This window comes from Chlamydotis macqueenii, chromosome 3, assembly GCF_036417535.1.
Source record: "Chlamydotis macqueenii isolate bChlMac1 chromosome 3, bChlMac1.mat, whole genome shotgun sequence".
NCBI classification, from domain to species: domain Eukaryota; kingdom Metazoa; phylum Chordata; class Aves; order Otidiformes; family Otididae; genus Chlamydotis; species Chlamydotis macqueenii.
In genome coordinates, this window is record NC_141558.1 from 2,529,575 (window position 1) to 2,547,170 (window position 17,596).

The following is a 17,596-nucleotide window of genomic DNA, read 5'->3' on the forward strand; positions in this document are numbered from 1 at the left end:
ATTTCAAACCAGCGGCGGAGCGTGTTTACGTTGTGTAATTTTCCACCAAAAAACTTAATTGATTCCATTAGTTTTTTTTTTTTTTATCGTGCGGTTTTGCCATCAGATGAAAACAGAATCACAAAGCAAACCACAATATTTTGACCAAGTGTGTATCTATGCTTATAAGCAAAACAGGCTGCCGAAAACACAGGTTAGGTGACATGTAATACTATTTCCATTATCTATTGCAAGTCAGTCTGCTAGGAAAAAAAAAAACCTTTATTTACAGAGGTGATGTTTTTACAGATTTTGAAGATATCCTGTGTTATCCGCGGAATTTATTATGGGAGATTATAAAGGAAATCCAGTTATACACCATTTATTTGTGCTTGCACGATAGATCACATCCGTACCTCTGGCAGAGCAGCGTGCTGCATGAGTGAAACGTCCCCCCAAAGTATACGGACAGTTTACACGTTACCGTGGCTTATTTCTTCACTCTTGATAGTTTAAATAAATAGAAGTCCTTAGTATAGTTTAGCCACTTGTATGGATTTATGTGAACGTACTTAAGACTTTCAGTGACTTGGAAGACCTTGAAAATAAGAAATATTTTAGCGAATATGAATTTGGGGTTCAGGAAGAAAAAAGATCTTGGGGAATAAATCTCAAGGACTATGAGATCAGTAACGAAAATCCAGAGCAGGGAATGTAAAATACTGGTTATGATGGGGAATGCGAAGGGTATTGTGCTAATTAGTCCATTTATTTTGGAGTGGCTAGCCAATGTGTAATATGATTAACATTTTTATGAGGTTAAAATTTGCTTTAAAATTCTGCAGTTTTTTTTTTCTAGGTAAATAAAGGGAACAATTTCCGCCTAATTTCAGTTATATATAAAAAAATCAAGCTATCTACTCTAAGCTGCTCACCAGGGCACTTGATGTGAGCTGAATGAAATAAACCTCTGGAGAACAGTCCATCCTATCAGCTCCACTCTCCTGTTTAAGATGGGATGAACGATGTTCTGAAGATACCACTCTTCCTTTGTTTGCTGCGGAAAATATCTACGCTGTACTTCTAAACAGCTAAAGTTGGGCATGACCAGTCCCACCCCAAACTATCTCTCTCTGCCCCCACCTGCAGTGATTTATTTCTATTTGTGAAGTTCATCCTGCAAAATGAGAGTTCAGGGTGATAAAACCACAGAAATGCCCAAGTGAACTGCACAGAAAATACTTATTGAGAAATTTATTACCAAAGTTACACTTACAAGAGAAGAGTTGTGTCACGATGGCTTCCAAGTAGTGAAATCTGTGTGAAAATCCCCGATTTTAGGCAGGGAAGGATGCTAATGACAATCTAACCTGATGTGTGCACCAGCCGCTCGGTGTGCCCAGTGATTTGCCCTCTCGTAAACTGGAACCTGACCTACAGAGTATTTTATACCACGGTGGGGAATCTTGATTTCAAAACCCCAGGGCTGAGCCTCAACTGCTGGCAACTTCTCTTAAGCCCAGGAAATTTACGGAGCTGTGAGAAGCCATGCTCTTGAAGGAGACACCTGCTAACTCTTGGGCTACCAGCTACCTGTTGATTCTGTTCTAGCAGGCATTTGCATCTCTGCAGGACACAAACTCCACTGCTGCGACAGGCAACCCTGCACAAAGCTGTTTGACAACTAAAGCCTTGGACTTTTTGTGTCTGGGTAGGATTTGGCTCAAAATTCGGAGACGTTTTAGGTATCTACAAACCCACGGGGCACCTGAAGACAGGGAGGGATTTTCTCTTTCATAGTCTCCGGAAACTGGGGTGAAGGAGCTCCTAAACCAGTGATCCTTTTGCAGCTGAACTGTTCTCACACTGCTGGTAGGACTTTTTTTCAGCTGCTTCCATATGGGTGCTGAAAGCCCTTTGAAATGCTCTACAGCATCAGAGACGTCTGCGTGGAGTTTCCAGATATCACACAAGATGTTTGTGAGACCAGTTCCAGCCTGGAGAAGCACCTGAAGTGCGGGTGATACACGCCAGGGCGTCGTGAATGGTGCTACGCGCTTACGCGCAAGCAGCGAAATGAAGCCCTGCATTGACCAGCTCTTCGGTGACCATCGTTGAGAGCTCAAAACCTGGTTCACACAGACAGATGGACACCAAAATGCAGGTGCCTGCATCACCTTGGCTTGTGTGAACATGTGGGGACCGGTTATAAAGATGCACCTTGAAGCTCCAGTGAAAGAAGAGAGAACCCATCAGTAAGAGAACTTGAAGACAGTTTGCTTTTTGCATCAGCACATTTTTTTTCCCCGGTAATTGCTGCAGCGCAAAGGAAAAATAAAGAACCTGTGTGAAGCGGCTGCTTGTATCCTGCATTTCTGCCTTCTCCCTAGCACGTACGGTACACTGTTCTGTTAAATTGCCCATTGTTTTTGACATCCCTCTGTAAATCCCAAATCACCGCGTTATTCTGAGGTACAGTGCTGATGGCTCCTCTACGTCAGTTCCATTTTTAGTATAATTTATGTAGCTTAATCTGTAGCTAAATGCTCATCTAGATCCCAAATGGAAGGCGGATGAATGACTGATTAATCTTCTCGCCTCTCTCTAGAAATTGTCTCACGTAGATTGCTTTACCGTAGCTTCGCTGTCCTTCTAGGGTAACAGACAGAGCTGTTGATACAGGAATTCAGGTCTCTTGTTTCCAAAAAGAATTGCGGCAGTTAAAGTCTCCAGTTCCCTTGATTGAAAACCCTTAGAACCAGTTCACGTCTTTTTGCTAAAATTGAGGAACCAGCGGGTTTGCCCTGATGAAAATACCTGCTTTTTCAGCGATCTCGTTACCTGACCAGGCACAAAACGTGATTGCAATGAGGCAATCATCCTAAGGTCGGTGTGTTTACAGTGATGTCATGTCAGCATCAGTCCTAAGCTCCATTATTTGACATTTTTATCAATTATGGAGAAGAACATGGAAAATTATTTCCAACTGCTCGCAGCTGACCCAAAAACTGCAGGAGCAGTAGTGACAAAGATGGTGGATTGGTACCAGTCTACACCAGTAATTTAAATGGTGCCAAGGACTAGGCATAGAACACCATTTTCCATATATCTGCCATCATCATCTATAGATTTCTGTAGCTGGGTAATAAATTCCCAAAAAGCCCCTGGGAGTCACAGCAGTGTCCCTCTGAGGCTGGAATGCTGCTCTTGGACAGATGAACGCAAAACCAAGTGGGAATCAGGAAACCACCTTACAGCGGCACTCGCTTTGGTGTGACCAGTGCCAGAATGCTGTATTAATTATTCACATCTTCATCAAAGGAAAAAAAAAATCATCAGGAAATATGTCAGTTGAGAACCTGGAGAGGGTACAGAGAAGTGCAACGACAGTATTTAGAGAATTAGAAAACATACTTCACTGTCATGAACTCCCAGAGTCCTGTTTCTCTTATCTCGAGGGATGAGTGCAGTGTACAGCAGTAAGTCTGGAAACAAAAACTGGATAAAAGAAATCTCTTCATTCTGCCAGAGATAAGCCGAGATTTAACGGAAGGGAGCTATAGCTAACCTAAAAGTAAGGTGCATATTCTTAACAGTAATCAAGCCCTGAACAATCCACTACAGCCTGTGGAGGATCTTCTTTCACTGTGCATTTTCAAATAAAAAAAGGTTGCTTTTCCAGGAGATGCACGCTGCGGCACAAACCTGGCTTCACCATCAGTGTATTACCACGGAGACAGTTACACAGGGCTTTATCGATTTCAAGATACAGCAAATTTTGCTACATGGGAAAAATGCATCTATCCTGGACCACAACGACTAGCAAATTGTACTCTGAAGGAAAGGATTAGGGACAGTAAATGTCAGGATCTGGAAAAAATTGTGTACATTTTGAGCAAGTTCCTCGGACCGGATGACGAGGAATTTGTGTAGAGCCCTGGCTGAAAGGACAAGGTAAGCCCACATCCCTTTTCTCCCTGCTCTCTCCCTCGTGCCTTTCTTTTAACTTCTTCACGCTGGTTTCCTGAAGATTTTTAGCATACGCTGTAACACTGCTGCGCTGGGAACACTGCGAGCATTACCTGGGCATGCAAGCGCTATGCAGATGCCTTAACCTAGGCTTTTTTTTTTCTGATCTACTTCTTAATTCAATCTGTGTGTTGGTACCTATAAAGTCTACATTTAAGTGTGAAGCACAGTACACTATAAATAAAAAGACAATCTTCTGCTGCTTGCTTGGACAGGTAAATCGGTATCGAGAAAACTTTTAAAGTTACAATCTAATTGTCAGACTTTCCCACCCAGATCTCAGCCTGTGGAACGAGAGAAGGGGAGAGTCCACGCTTTCCTGAACTGTAAGTGGGATTTATCTAATTTTAAAAGTATTCTGTTTCCATGGAGCCAAGAAGCACTTTGGAAAATCAGCAGTTTTTATTCGTTAAGTGGCATGATGGCTTATTACTATTTAATACTTTGGATCCAGTTACGAAGCAGGAATGCGGTGCGTGAAGTGCCACACAAATGCAGAATGAGAGTCTTTCCTGCCCGTAATAGCCGTAATCAGAACGCACCAACAGCCCCGCTACCTGTCACAGCTCTAACCACTGTTTTGCAGTAGCACCGCCGATCTTTTTGTGCCCCGCTCTGCCTCACAAATGAAGCGGCTGAATGCAATGGGTGACAAAGCGATTTTTCGCCTAAAAATTAATGTTCTGGCAAGGACACCTAAGATTTAAGAGCTGCACATAATATAAACACACAGGGATGGCACGTGTGGCATGGAGGACCACCGGGATCATTTGAGCGGAGACAACGCTAGCTTTTCAGCAGCTGGTATTTCAGAGCCCATCAAGGCTCTGGAAGATCTCGGCCGCTTCATCTGCGAGGCTGAACAGCCAAACATTAGTCTGTTTTTCTGCCCTTCACCTCTGACTGACCTCGATTCACGCAAGGAGGACGGCAATGAAAATGTAACCACTCACAAAGAGGCAGCAAGGATGCTCACGGTAAAAGATTCAGGCAGGGCATTCAGCCTCACAGGTAGATACATGAACTCTTAGGGGAAAATTGCATTGCCATCCATCACATTAACCGGTGCGTATTTTTAGAAACATATTCTTGGCAAATAGTGGAGGGAGGACAGATATGCTTGGTGAGACAGAAGAAATGGAGACCAGTTATTCACTGCCGGCCAGTAGTGAATTCTGTCTCAAGAGTATCATACCTGTGCAAAATCCAGCTTGATTATGAGCTGAATGGAACCGCATTCCTTTGTCACAGACCATTTTTTGAGAGAATTACCTGGCCTTCCTCTCACAGACCAGGCATTAGTCTGTTGCTTCATCATCTTCTCTCCTAATCAGCCAAGAATCCAACTTTTTCAAAACCCTCCAGATGAATTTTGCAATAATATACTACCATGTCCTTTCTACAATTTCTTGGCTTCTACTTATTTGTGCATTACCTTTTCCCATACCCTGAAACTGTCAGTGCCAGACCCTTGCCTAGTTCAGAAACCTCCTTTGCAAGGTTTTGTATCAACTTCCCTTCTGCCTATTGACCATGACTATATGCACATAATGAGGTTCAATTACTTGAAAACCACCACATAGTGGTGGTTTTCAAGTCTTCTGTGTTAGAAACCTGGTGATGTTTTATGTTCAATATGTATTATACAACCCTCAGGGACAGGGTGGATGTTTCCCACAAGTACTTATACTCTGCTGACTTTTTGTTTCTGTATTTTCATCGCAAACGTACGTGCGGACACTGATCTCTGGAGATGTGCGCTACTTGGAGCATCTTCATACAAAAAGCGCTCTGCAAGATTGGTCTGATGCAGCTAAATATAACATAGGGGAGAGCTGCATGTATCAACCACCAGAAAACTGTGGGGAAAAAGAAAAGATGTTATTGTACAATTAAACATACTACTGCGTGAAGAGTCTGAGTGGCACGTTTGCTGAATATGCTTACATAACCCTTCCCTCCCTCAACTGGGAGCATGGACAACAAGGCAGGAGGTGGGTGCAACGTGCCCCAAGAGGGGTATGCATCCAAAAAGCCCTCCTGAAGGCAAAGCCCGTGCAAAAAACATCCTGGGTACAACTGTGGAGGGGACTCCAGAGCAAAGAGTGAACCACGCAGGTTTTTACAGCTCTGAGAGTGAGGCCAGGGACAAAGTTCCGCAGGCAGAGCTCCAGGAAAGGGCTCCTTTGGGAGGGGGCATCCAAACCACGGCAGCTAAACCCCGAGGACGGGGAAGCCGGCGTGACCGAGGGGGTGGCTGCACCCCTGGGGAGCACGCAGACCCGAAGGCACAGCGCTGCGGGGCACGGGGAGGCGGGTGCCCCCTCCACAGCACCCATCCCCGGGACGGAGGGGCCGGGGGCCGCCCCCTCCATAGCTCCCAGGACACAGGGGGTGGGCTGGGGGGGGGGGGCGCCCAGCGCTGTCCACCGCCGCTCGGTAGGGGGCGGGCTTCGCGCCCGGCCGCCGCGCGCCCGCCCCCCACCGCCCCCTCGCGCTCCCGCCGCCGCCGCCGCCGCCGGTCCCAACGGCCAGCGCGCGCGCCGGGCCGTTCACCTTCCCTCCCCCACCCCACCCCACCCCACCCCCCGACTTCTCCTCAGGGGCGATGCCGACAGCGGCTCGGCGCCTCCTCCGCTCGCTCCGCAGCTCCACCTTCAGGATGGGCGACTCGGCCTCCCGGCTGCCGCAGAAGGAAGAGGCGCTCCCCGGCAGGAGCCAGCGCATCCCGGTGGCGGGTAGGGACAGGGACAGGGACAGGGACAGGGACAGAAACCGACCCCTCCCCGCTCCCCCCGCGACCCCGCGGGGGAGGGGAAGCGCAGGCCCCCGCTCAGCGGGAGAGGCGGTGCCCCTCCCTCAGGTGGCGCATGCGCAGCGCCCTGCCGCCGGGGTAGGCGGGACCCGCCGCCGCGCCTGGGCGCGGGGATTGGCGCGCATGCGCGAGGGGAGCGCGTTCGTGTGGGGGTTGGGGGGGGGGGGGGGGCGGGGTGTGACATGGCGGGCAGGGGGGAGCTGAGGGGAGGGCCGGGAGGATTCATTTGGAGCGGGTTTATTTTGTGATTTAGATCTGCAACGACGTTTCTTGTGTATTTTTGTCGTAAGAATTGGAATTAACCGATTGTGGGGGCATCCGGCATGCACATACCTGTTTTTCTCTTGGCCATGTGTATTTTCTCTTCGATTTTTAGGGCTGTAGTAGTCCTATTCAGGGTTTTAAACAGATTTCCCTAGCCCTTACTTTTTCTGTTAAATAATAATACCTAACCATGATGTGGATGCTCTAACCTAAATGTTTGCAAAGTCCTTTTAAGTTCTTAATAATTCTTCCAATGATTTTCTCGTACTCTTCATTTTGAGTAAATATGTGCTGTCACCTAAGCAAAGTAGCAACCTAGAATTAAGCAATTTTGCCTTCTGTCAGCCTTCCCAGGAACTGGAAACATTCCAAGACGACTGTCATCACCCTTAGGCATTGCAGTGGCACCGAGGTGCTCTAACGTGTGATCGTTATCCAATTGTACAAGGTGTTTAATAACATATATTTGCACCGGATACCTAAGGCCCCTAAGAAAGTCTGTGTACTTACGAAAAAAAAATTAAACACATAAGGTATATAAATGCTGGTGGGATAAAAATAAATGGCTGATGGCATAAGCCCGGTGAAAGAAGTGTTTGAGAGCATAGTAAAATCTTATATTGCATAGATATTTGGTAAAGTGCTGGAGGTAGCAAGAAGATATTGGTGAAATTAAAGGTAGTAGGAAGAGTATTGTGTTTGTTGTGGAGAAGGTGGACTCAAAGGAGGGGTGCAGGGATGGGGTTGGATCTCGTTAGGGCAATGAACTCTAGAGATGACACCACCAGCATTGCCTAGACTGAAGTCTCAGCTTCCTGTTGCTTGTGGATAAAAGCCTAGACAGAAAATGCGCTAGACTCATTTTATGGTCTGTAACTGCATAGATGAATTTTGTGCTGCTGTACAAAAAGCATCCTCAGAAGGCAAAATACAAAATTTTTGGACATTTTTATTCTATGATTGACCATGATATTATGTTCTTGATTAATAGCATGGACCTGTACTAAATTGCAAAAGTTAGAATAAGATGTAAACTACTTTCAGAAAAGAATGGTATTTTAAATTTTAGCATCGTGTAACATTTACTCAGTAACAATTCTTTTGTTTAAATTGCTCTTATGTTGCAGAAGCAGAGGAGTGTTGGCTGGAAGGGTGCTCCAGTACAGCCCCTGTGCCAATGCTGGATTGCCTTCTCGTCAAAGAGTTCTTCCTCGTGTCCAATTTGAACCTATTTCAGCAGAGTTAGTGGCTGCTGCCCTTTCCCGTACTGTCTGGTGTTGTAGAGAAGGGTTTGGCTGCCTTGCCATTCTCACTCCTTGTTAACCTGCTGTAAAATTGCCCCTTAGTTTACTCTTCACCGGCTTGAACACACCCAGCTGCTGCAGCTCTGTAGGTTTGTGTGCTGTAGGCTGCTGACCGACCACTGCAGACGCTTTTCATTTTATTAATGTCTCTCTTTGACTGAGGACCCAAAACTGGACATGGTATTCCAAGTGAATTCTTACCAGTGCAGTGTAGAGGAGGGTGTTTTTCCCTTACTCTGCTGTCCGTGCTCCTTGTAATGCACCCCAGTACACGCTTTGTTTTATTTGCAGCGAGAGCGCATTGCTAGCTGACTTTTAACCTGGCATCCAGCACAATCGCAGGACCTTTCCAGCAGGGCTGAGATTATCCTGCGCTGGTGCGGAACTTGCACTTCTCTTTCTTGACCTTCATGAGGTTTCTGTTGGTGTAGACCTGGAATTTTTCAAGGTCTCATTGGACTGAAGCTCTGCTGTTTGGCGTGTCCGTTTAGTGTTGTCCTGAAATTTGCTGAGCGTGTTTTCTGTCACATCATTCATGTTATTGTTTAAGATATTGAATGATACGGGCCCCAGCATCAGCCCTTGGGGTAACCTGCTACACACTAGACATCAAGATATTGATCGCTGCCTTTTGAGTCTGGTGGTCCTGCCAATTTTTGACGTGCCTAGTGCCTAGCAGTCTGTTCTTCCAGCCAGCACTTTCTCAGCATTCAAATGCAAATGCTGTAAGAGGTGGTGTCTGAAACCCTGCTAAAGTCAACACGTATTACACCCGCTGCCTTGCCTTCATCTTCATAGCCAACCATTTCATCGTAAAAGGCAACCCGGCTGGTCGAGCATGGTTTGCCTTTGCTAAATGTGTTGACTGTTCCCGATTACCTTCTTGTTCTCTTTGTGTTTAGAAATAATTTCTAAGAGAACACACTCCATGATCTTTTCTGGGACTGAGCTGAGGCTGAGCGTCCTATAGGTCCTCAGTCCTCTTTTTGCCTTTGTTAAAAATGGCTGTTAATGTTGCCCTTATCTTGTCATCAGAGATCTCCCCCAATCACCGTGATTTTTCTAGATATCATTATATCTAGATGTGTCACAGTGTCTCGTGGTCACACCAGCCAGCTTGCCTCGCAGCTCTGGAAAAACTCCATGTGGCTCCTTGGATTTGAACACGTTTAGCTTATTTAAGTAGTCATGACCTATTTTTCCTCACATTCTTTGCTGCTTTTCTTTCAGAGTGTGCCAGTGCATGGAGGGGTTTTGGAGCAGTCTTCTTTGTGGAGGCTTAGGCAAAAGAGATTTTGAGTACTTCAGTCTTTTCTGTAGTATTTCTAGGCCATTTTTTGTATTCGTCAATGCACCAAGATTTTCTCTGAGCCTCTTTTTACTCCTCTCATTTTTGCAGAATTGTTTCTTAATGCCATTTGTGTCCCTAGCTAGTTTTAACTCCAGCTTTGACCTTTCTGATTTTGTGCCTAAATGCCTAGGCAATGCATTTATATGCCTCCTTTGTTGCCTGTTATTGTTTCTGCTTCTTGTAAGCTCTCTCTTTGCATTTTAGTCCATTAAGCAGCTCTGTGTTTCTGATGAAGTTCCCTGTTTTTCTGCATTGTATTTTGTTCCTTAGCTTTCTTAAAAAGTTTTCGTCAAAATTCAGACTACCCTCAAGGGCGCTTTCTCCCTTTGACAGCCTCTCAGGGGCTTCTTTGTTCCTTATTTATTCCTTATTTATTACTTATTTATTCCGTAAATAAGCCAGAATCTGAGCTCTGAAAGCCCAAAATTCTAATCGACTGTTTACATTTCTAGCCTTCCTTTGGATTCTGAACTCCGTCATCCTGTGGTCACTGCAGCTCTCTCCCATCTGCTGTTGCAATGCCACCAGTTCTTCTCCTGCTTCAACCGTTACTTCTGGTGTGAAACTGGTATGAAACTGTCACTAGTGCAACTTCCTGAATTGCTTGCACAATTTGATGTTACTCGACCAGCAGATGTCTGGGAACTGAAGTCTCCCAGGGAGACCAGGGCCTGCCGTGTGGAGACTTCTGCTCGCTCTTTGTGGGAAGCCTTATCCACTTACCTCCTCTTGGTCAGCCAAACCACGCCATCTCCAGTGTTTCCTCTCTGATCTTGACTCTGAGACTGTCAGCAGACGTGACTTCGGTTTCACTCTGGAGCTCTGTGCTATGAAGGAGTTTGTTTCAGCAGAGTGCAGCTTCCCGTCCTGTTCTTCTGCGCTAATCCTTCCTACATACCCTCCATGACGTTCCTCAAGTTGTTTGTGCTGTGCCAGGTCTCTGATTCTTCCCACATCATAGGTCTGTGACCACGCTTGTACATCTGAATCTTTTTCTTTGTGGAACAAACTCTGCCTTAGTGTGCAGACACTTGAGGAAAACATCTGCCAGACCTTTCTTTTAAGCGGTAACTAGCGCTGTTCCTAATCCAGTGCCCTGAGGTGTCCAATCTGTTCATCTTCAGCGGTGTTGAGGGCCTCTAACTGTTTCCTAGGTGAAGAGTTGCAGAGCGTTTACCTTCTTGTCTGTGCAGCTCTCTCTGTGCCTCTTGCACGTGGTGTTAATTGCGTTGCACCTGCTTGTGCATCCCGGTCCCAACGCTCCGTGTTCCTGCTGCCTTCTGGGTGTGAGATGGGCATGAGTGTGCTCTGCCCCTCGGTGAGATTTGTTGGTTGGTGGGGAATTTGTCGTGCTGAGGGTTCTTGATCGCCGTTCACAAATCTTTTGAGTACAGATCAAAGGTTGCGACCTTTGCTGCGGTCCAAAAGGGAGGAAAAGACAGTTGAGTGACAACTTCAGCTTGGAAGTTGCATTTAATCTAATCTTGTGAAATGCCAAACTGCATTTCTGTTCCTTTCTAACTTGCTGACCGTGGGATTATGTGAGACTTGACCTTGTCTGCATAAATCTTTTTTTTTTTTCTGTTTTATCGTAAAGGTGTTACTAATTTAGGATCTGAGTCTAAGAAAATGATGCAGTTAAACCTTGTGTATTATATGGATTTCTGTGGAGTGACTGGAAGTAGTGGGTTTGTGGTACAAAGGGTTCTGTTTGTAGAAGTCGGTTAAATGGGGATGAAATACCTTACCCTGAGCTGAAAACTATACAAACATTAGTAAGCTTCACTTACTGTTTTTGTAATCCAGCTGAATTTATTTCATCTTCAACAAATTTCATAATCTGGGAATTAGAGTTTGTTGTGCTGTTTTCTTTCCTTGCAGTAACGCTGCTGCATTCATTTTTGAAAGTTATTTCTTTCACGTGATTTCTGTATAATGGTGCAATACAATGTCGTGCTTTGTGGTAAAATCACATATTATTTATTGCTTCTGCCTTTCTAGTATAACTCTCGTTTCCAGAATTAATTTTACTTACATTCCTGCTGAAACATAGCTGTGAGTATATATTGCTTACATTATTTAATTGACTGTTTTATTTTATGATAGTGGTAGGAGCACTTGTCAAGGAGCACTGATAATGTAGAGGGAACCTCCTGTGTAAGATGTTGTATGATAACATATACACACACACACAGAGTATTATTTTCTCCTAGATAGCCTGAGATAGCAGTGTGTAGTAAATTAAAAGAAAATTTTGTCCCACTGGTCCCAGTGAGCGGTGTCAGGAAATACCTTCTCTCCTTCTGTGGTCTCAGCTATGTTCCTAGCAGAGGTGCGCACACATCTCTAGTGGGTTAACTTTTCTGAGGTGGTAAAGGTACAGCTCATGCGTAGACCATCTTACAATTGTTTAAACCTATGAAGCCTCTTAGCTTTGTATTTATAGATTAATAGAACAATAATTACACATGCGAAGGAGGCCACGGTGACCTTCAGTCTGACCTTCTGTCTAGAAAAGAGCACAGCATTTTCATGAATTAATTCTTGTTTGAATTTGATCATGCTCCTAAAGAGAGAAAACATTGGTTAAAAATGTCGTTTGGCAGAGGATCCACTGCAAAATTTCATAAATGAATCCAGTGTTTCACAGCTCTCTCCATGAAAAGGTGCGTATTTTGAATCACTTTGTTATGTTTCAACTTCCAGCCGTTGCAGTTTGGTACTGTTTTCTTCATGAAGATGAAAACTGTGCTAGAATGTGCTTTCTGATTTTCATGAAATATGTTTAGATCATAATTAAGTTGCTAGTTAGCCTATTTTTTAAAAAAAGCAAAGAGTTTGACCAGACATAAACCAAGTGAAGTGAATTTTTGTTCTGTCAGCAGAAGGCCCATCTTCAGTCATTTATTAATATTTTTTTTCTTTCCCTTAGACTATCATGTATTACTTAATGTCTTCCTTGAGTTCTGCATATAGGAAGTAGACACAGGATTTTACTAGTGATAGTGTTAGTGCCAGCTGCAGTCTTGTTCCTACTCAACATTTTCCTGTTTGTGTACCAAAGGATAACTAAACTTTTGGGTTAAAGTGTTGCACTGGGAGCTTTATGTTGAAGTGATCATCTCCTGCATACCTAAGAGCTTCTCAAATCATTGGTATAGTGTCTGATTCTATTTGTAACTTTATGAATTGATCTGCATTTGCTTTGACTATTTGACTTAATTCCAATTCTGTTTATTTTACATAAAATACAACAAGGAATTTCAGTTCTATGTGGAATTAGTACTTCGACTTGACATACTGAACTCAAGGAAAAGTTGCGGTGAATGTTTTTGCTGAGGCATCTGGAGAAGAATGTGGCTAGTGAGCATAGGAAATTGAGATTTTGATAAGTCTCACCCTTATTGTTTTATTATTATTATTATTTTCTTCAGATGTGGCAGGAATATTTCAGCTTTAGGTGCCTTGATACTGTTAAAACAAATACATGGTCTCTGCGTGAAAGGGTGGCTCTGCCCAAATTCAGTTCAGCTGGGACATGGTGCTCAGGGGGATCTTATCCATGTGTATAAATAACTGATGGGAAAGGGTAGAGAAGATGGAGACCAACTCTTCCCAGTGGTGCCCCATGGATGGACAGGAGGCAACAAGCACAAACTGAAATGCAGGAAATTCCATTTAAACAGAAGAAGAAAACTTTTTTTTTTCTCTGAGGTTGATTGAACAGTGGAACAGGTTGCCCAGAGAAGGTGTAACTTCTCCATCCTTGGAGGCAGTCAAAACCTGACAGGACGCAGTACTGAGCATTCTGCTTTAGCTGACCTGGCTCTGAGCACGGGGGTTGGAGCTTCTCCATCCTTGGAGGCAGTCAAAACCTGACAGGACGCAGTACTGAGCATCCTGCTGTAGCTGACCTGGCTTTCAGCAGGGGGTTGGACTAGGTTATTGCCAGAGGTCCCTTCCAACTTCTGCTTCCCCAGACTCTGTAAATCCTCTTAGCTGTAGCTATGGTGGTAGCAGCAGTGTCCATCTTTTCTGGGATACTACAGTAGTTACAGAATTTCCTCAGGATCTTGATGATCCTCTCTTGGGAGGCTGAAATGTCGTCCTGAGCAGATACATCAGAAGAACCAGCCAAGCATCCCAGGGATGATGATGCTTCTTTAACTGACTGCAGGAGGCTGGAGCCAGACCCTCAAGTCTGCTCTCTTTTTGGCCACACTGCTTTTTTGCGTTTCTGCACGTATAACAGTCTCACCCGTTGCAGAGTGGGGCACAGTGTCAGCCTCGCAGGACGCTCCCAGTCCAAGTGGTTGGAATATACCTGTGAAACGTGCTTCGGTTTTCCCCGGGCTGAGCGGAGGTAGGTCAGGTTTTGCTAAAGTTCCTAGAGAATGTACTGAAGTTTTACAGCGGGGATCACTTGCTCTCCCTTCAGGGACGCACACTTCTTTCGATTACATTAATGCGGAACATACACAGGTATGTTATGGGAACTGCTTTACCCTGCCTGTCCCCTGCCTGCTGATGCAGCGCTTGCTTTTCACAGGATGTACACAGATTGGATTCCACCCCGACTGACTGTATATGATTGAGGAATAGCATACCTTATATCCTTACAGAGAGTTCATTTCACGAGAGAATTTAAAATGGAACTATTTCAGGTATCCTACGTCCCGTTAGGAGTCGTTCAGTTGATTTCTGATGTTGCATTTAGTTGGACATCTTTTGGTGCTTAATAGTTTCCAAACACAGAGAACATTCAGAAGCAGAAGGAACCCTTCAAATTGTTTTGCTTCGATACATGTTTGTTCTAGTGGAATTTCTATCCATCCTAATCTTTTTTACCATTCTTAAAACACTGAACAGAGGTTATTGTGGTCAGACTAGCAGCCTGTGGTCTGAAACTCCTCTTTTTTTCTCATCTCCTGGCCTTGGAGGAGGCAGCTGACTGGACTGTGTATGCTGCCATGGGCACGTGGAAGGGTGCCGAGTCTAAAAGACCGTAACTTTTTGTATGCATGTTCACGGTCTGGTACAAAGCCTTCCCGGTGGAATTTGATCCCTGTGGGCATGGGATCATCCAGTAATTTTTGCAACCGTTGTTGAATCTGTGTCGTCGTTAAAGATTAAATTGTGCTGACCTGTAATGATACAGGGGCGTTGCACTGACAAAGCGTACTGGATATCACTGAGCTGTGATTATTGAATAACTGATTCTTAAATCACCAGTACTGTCCTGCCAAGGGCAACTGGGAAAATGGAGACCTGCTGAATGGGACAGCCCGATCCCTGCATACTGGTGAATTAGTGTGTCATGGAAATCTCCATGTTTTTGGAGCCTCTTTGTACTGTGCAGAATTAGGGAAAAAATCTGGTTACCTTGTGCTTATTCTGTGCCTAAATATATATGCAGTGTTAGGCTGAGAAGATTTAAACAGGTTTTCCCCTGATATTCTGACAGTTTGCCGAATTGTGCAAGGCACAAGATTTTGCAGTGGAATTGCAAACAGAAGTGTAAGCTCAATGTGTTCTAAGGTATTTTTTCAGTAGAATATAAGGAACACAATGAAAAATATTAGATATTTTTTCCTTTAATGATTTAAAAAGTTCATTAATCATGGGCAAATCTAAAACATTTTTCCAGACATGAATTTGATATCACTACATTGTAGGTCTAATATAGAGATTCTTGAGTGAGATTGTGCCTCAGAACAAAGCCTATAAAGGAAATACAGTTTCTCTTAAGGTTTAGAAGGATTAATTTCTTAACGTTTTCCACCACTTTATTTACCCGATGCAGTGTTTTATGTAAAGAATTAACTAATTACCCATTTTTACTGAAGTTTATGTGGAATATGGGCCAAAAAAAGTGAGATCTGACTTCCATTGAAGTACAGTTCAGGAACGTGTTGAATAACAATGTCATACGTGGTCTAGCGTTTCTCAAATTTCAATTTACCTTTCTAATTCAGAAGGGTTAATTACTTACGTCTTCATTCTAAGAGATGGGCTTTGCCTCAAATGCACTCAAGCCATCCATTTCCATCAGTTTTAAATTTCATTGCAATTTCACTGCTGAGATTCAAATCAGGAAGGGTGTAAAGCAGAGTACGTTTCATTGTGGAAGCACCTCACCCCCCGTAATTGTTTATTACCTGAAAGACAACTTCTGAAATTTGTGGTTACAACATCTTCACAGGTAGGTGTGAGATCAGTTTGCTTGGAAATTCTCTCTGTAATAACATGCCATGGCTTTTTCTCTTTCTCTTTTTTTTTTTTTTGCACCTTGTCAGGTATTTATATCTAAACACTAAGCAGCTCGTTTCCAAGCCAAGTGCACAACTGTAAATGTTGTACTGTCATCGGAAAAACAGGAATTACTTTTTAACCGCTCATTGCATTTACATTTTGGAAGGTGTTGCAAGGAGAAGCAAAGGTTAAGTGAATCTAAGAGGTTTTTTTTTTTTATTGTTTGCATGTGGTTTTTGCTCTTGGCAGCTGGAAGACAACAACAAAAAGGAAGTTGTCGTGCACATGTGATGCTTGATAGATTAAAAGCATGCAGGAAATATGTTTACAGAGCTGCAAATCCAGCTGTCAGACGCTGCTCCCAAGGTAACACCACCCTGATGAAAAAACCCTACACCGCCTTATCATCTTGAACTACACTGCAATAGAAAGGGCTACGTCATTCATCACTAAACCCTCTCCAAAAAAAAAGTAAAATTAAAAACCAAATATCTCTTGTTCCAGTCCCTGGAGTTCCTCGCGGGCTGCTTAGCATGCGGCTCACAGTCGGATGTGTGCGCCGGCATGAAGCAGCGCCGCACAGAGCTGTACCCCCAGGACTGCGGCGAGGCGGGTGCGGAGGAAGCTCTCCCCGGGGTTTCTCCTGGCAACAGTGCGGGTTGCTGGGAAACAGAATTACTTAAACGGGGAGAAACTTTACCCAACTGGCAGCCTCTTGAATGCAAATAAGGCTCGAAGGAGACTCCTCTTGCTGATACCGTAATTTCCCTCTCCGAAACGAAAAATGAATCCAGAGGTTCTTTATTCAGGGGATTATGTGTGGATGCCGCTCTGAGGAATCGTTCAAAGTTGTGTAATAAAGGAGGATAATTATTTCTAGTGCAAGGGAGCGGCGTGGTCCACGGGATTCAATAGCTTCTCATTCCTGCCGTTTTGAAAAGGGATGTAGTGTCTGAATTTGCCAAATTTGTGTTGTTAAATAAACCTGTCAGTTATGAGAATCAAACAGAAGGGTTATATTCACACAGGTTATTTTTTTTTTCACTAGATAATATTTTATATTATTTTGTGTGAGTTCTGGGATGCATTGGACTTGTTTGGCTAGTTGTGCCCATTTACCTTTAGTGCAATTATTGCATGAATGATATTGACTTGACATCTAGGTAATGTTGTGATTTTGACTCAGAAAATAAGAAGGTTGAGAGAAACATCTCGCTTTCTTCGCGGAGTCTCCATGCTCCTATTTAAAAGCCTTTTGTGCTTGGATGCTGAAGATCTGTGGCACCAGCTATGTCTTCAGTTGTGTCTGTCTAAGTCAAATGAACAAATGTTCTTTTTCAGTGTGATATTTGGCTTTTGTCATAGTTGCTGTAGGCAAAGTCAGCATATAGGGGGAAGACTAAGTTGGTTTTGAATGATGGGCTCTTGCGGCTGTTCGCATACAAGTGGGCATTGCTAAAATACCCTGTAGGAAATCAGATTGTGCCCTGCGTGGCACGTGTGCCTCTCTAACGCTCATTTGGTGAATGTATATCACAGATGGAGACATGGGATTAGGCTACCCATTGTTCTTTTCACACCAGCTAAGAGAGTATGGGGGGA

General features: G+C 44.1%; 1 protein-coding gene and 1 long non-coding RNA gene across 5 annotated transcripts in view; one reads left to right on the plus strand and one right to left on the minus strand.

The window, feature by feature from the left end:
• Positions 1-1,218: 1,218 nt before the first annotated feature.
• On the minus strand, positions 1,219-6,740 carry LOC147601152 (uncharacterized). Of its 2 annotated transcripts, none has more exons than XR_015258291.1 (2): positions 6,664-6,740; positions 1,219-5,867 (listed from the first exon to the last, which is right to left on the minus strand). It is a non-coding gene; the product is annotated as an uncharacterized LOC147601152 (long non-coding RNA). The 2 variants fall into 2 exon arrangements; XR_015258290.1 differs by having other exon boundaries at positions 6,625-6,721.
• MSRA (methionine sulfoxide reductase A) overlaps positions 6,589-17,596 on the plus strand; it is a 290,212-nt gene continuing 279,204 nt past the window's right edge. For all 3 annotated transcript variants that reach the window (XM_086745840.1, XM_086745841.1, XM_086745842.1), the window contains exon 1: positions 6,589-6,746. In XM_086745840.1, coding sequence (XP_086601966.1) covers positions 6,617-6,746 — 130 coding nt within the window. In that variant the 5' untranslated portion in view covers positions 6,589-6,616. The remainder of the gene's footprint in view (positions 6,747-17,596) is intronic.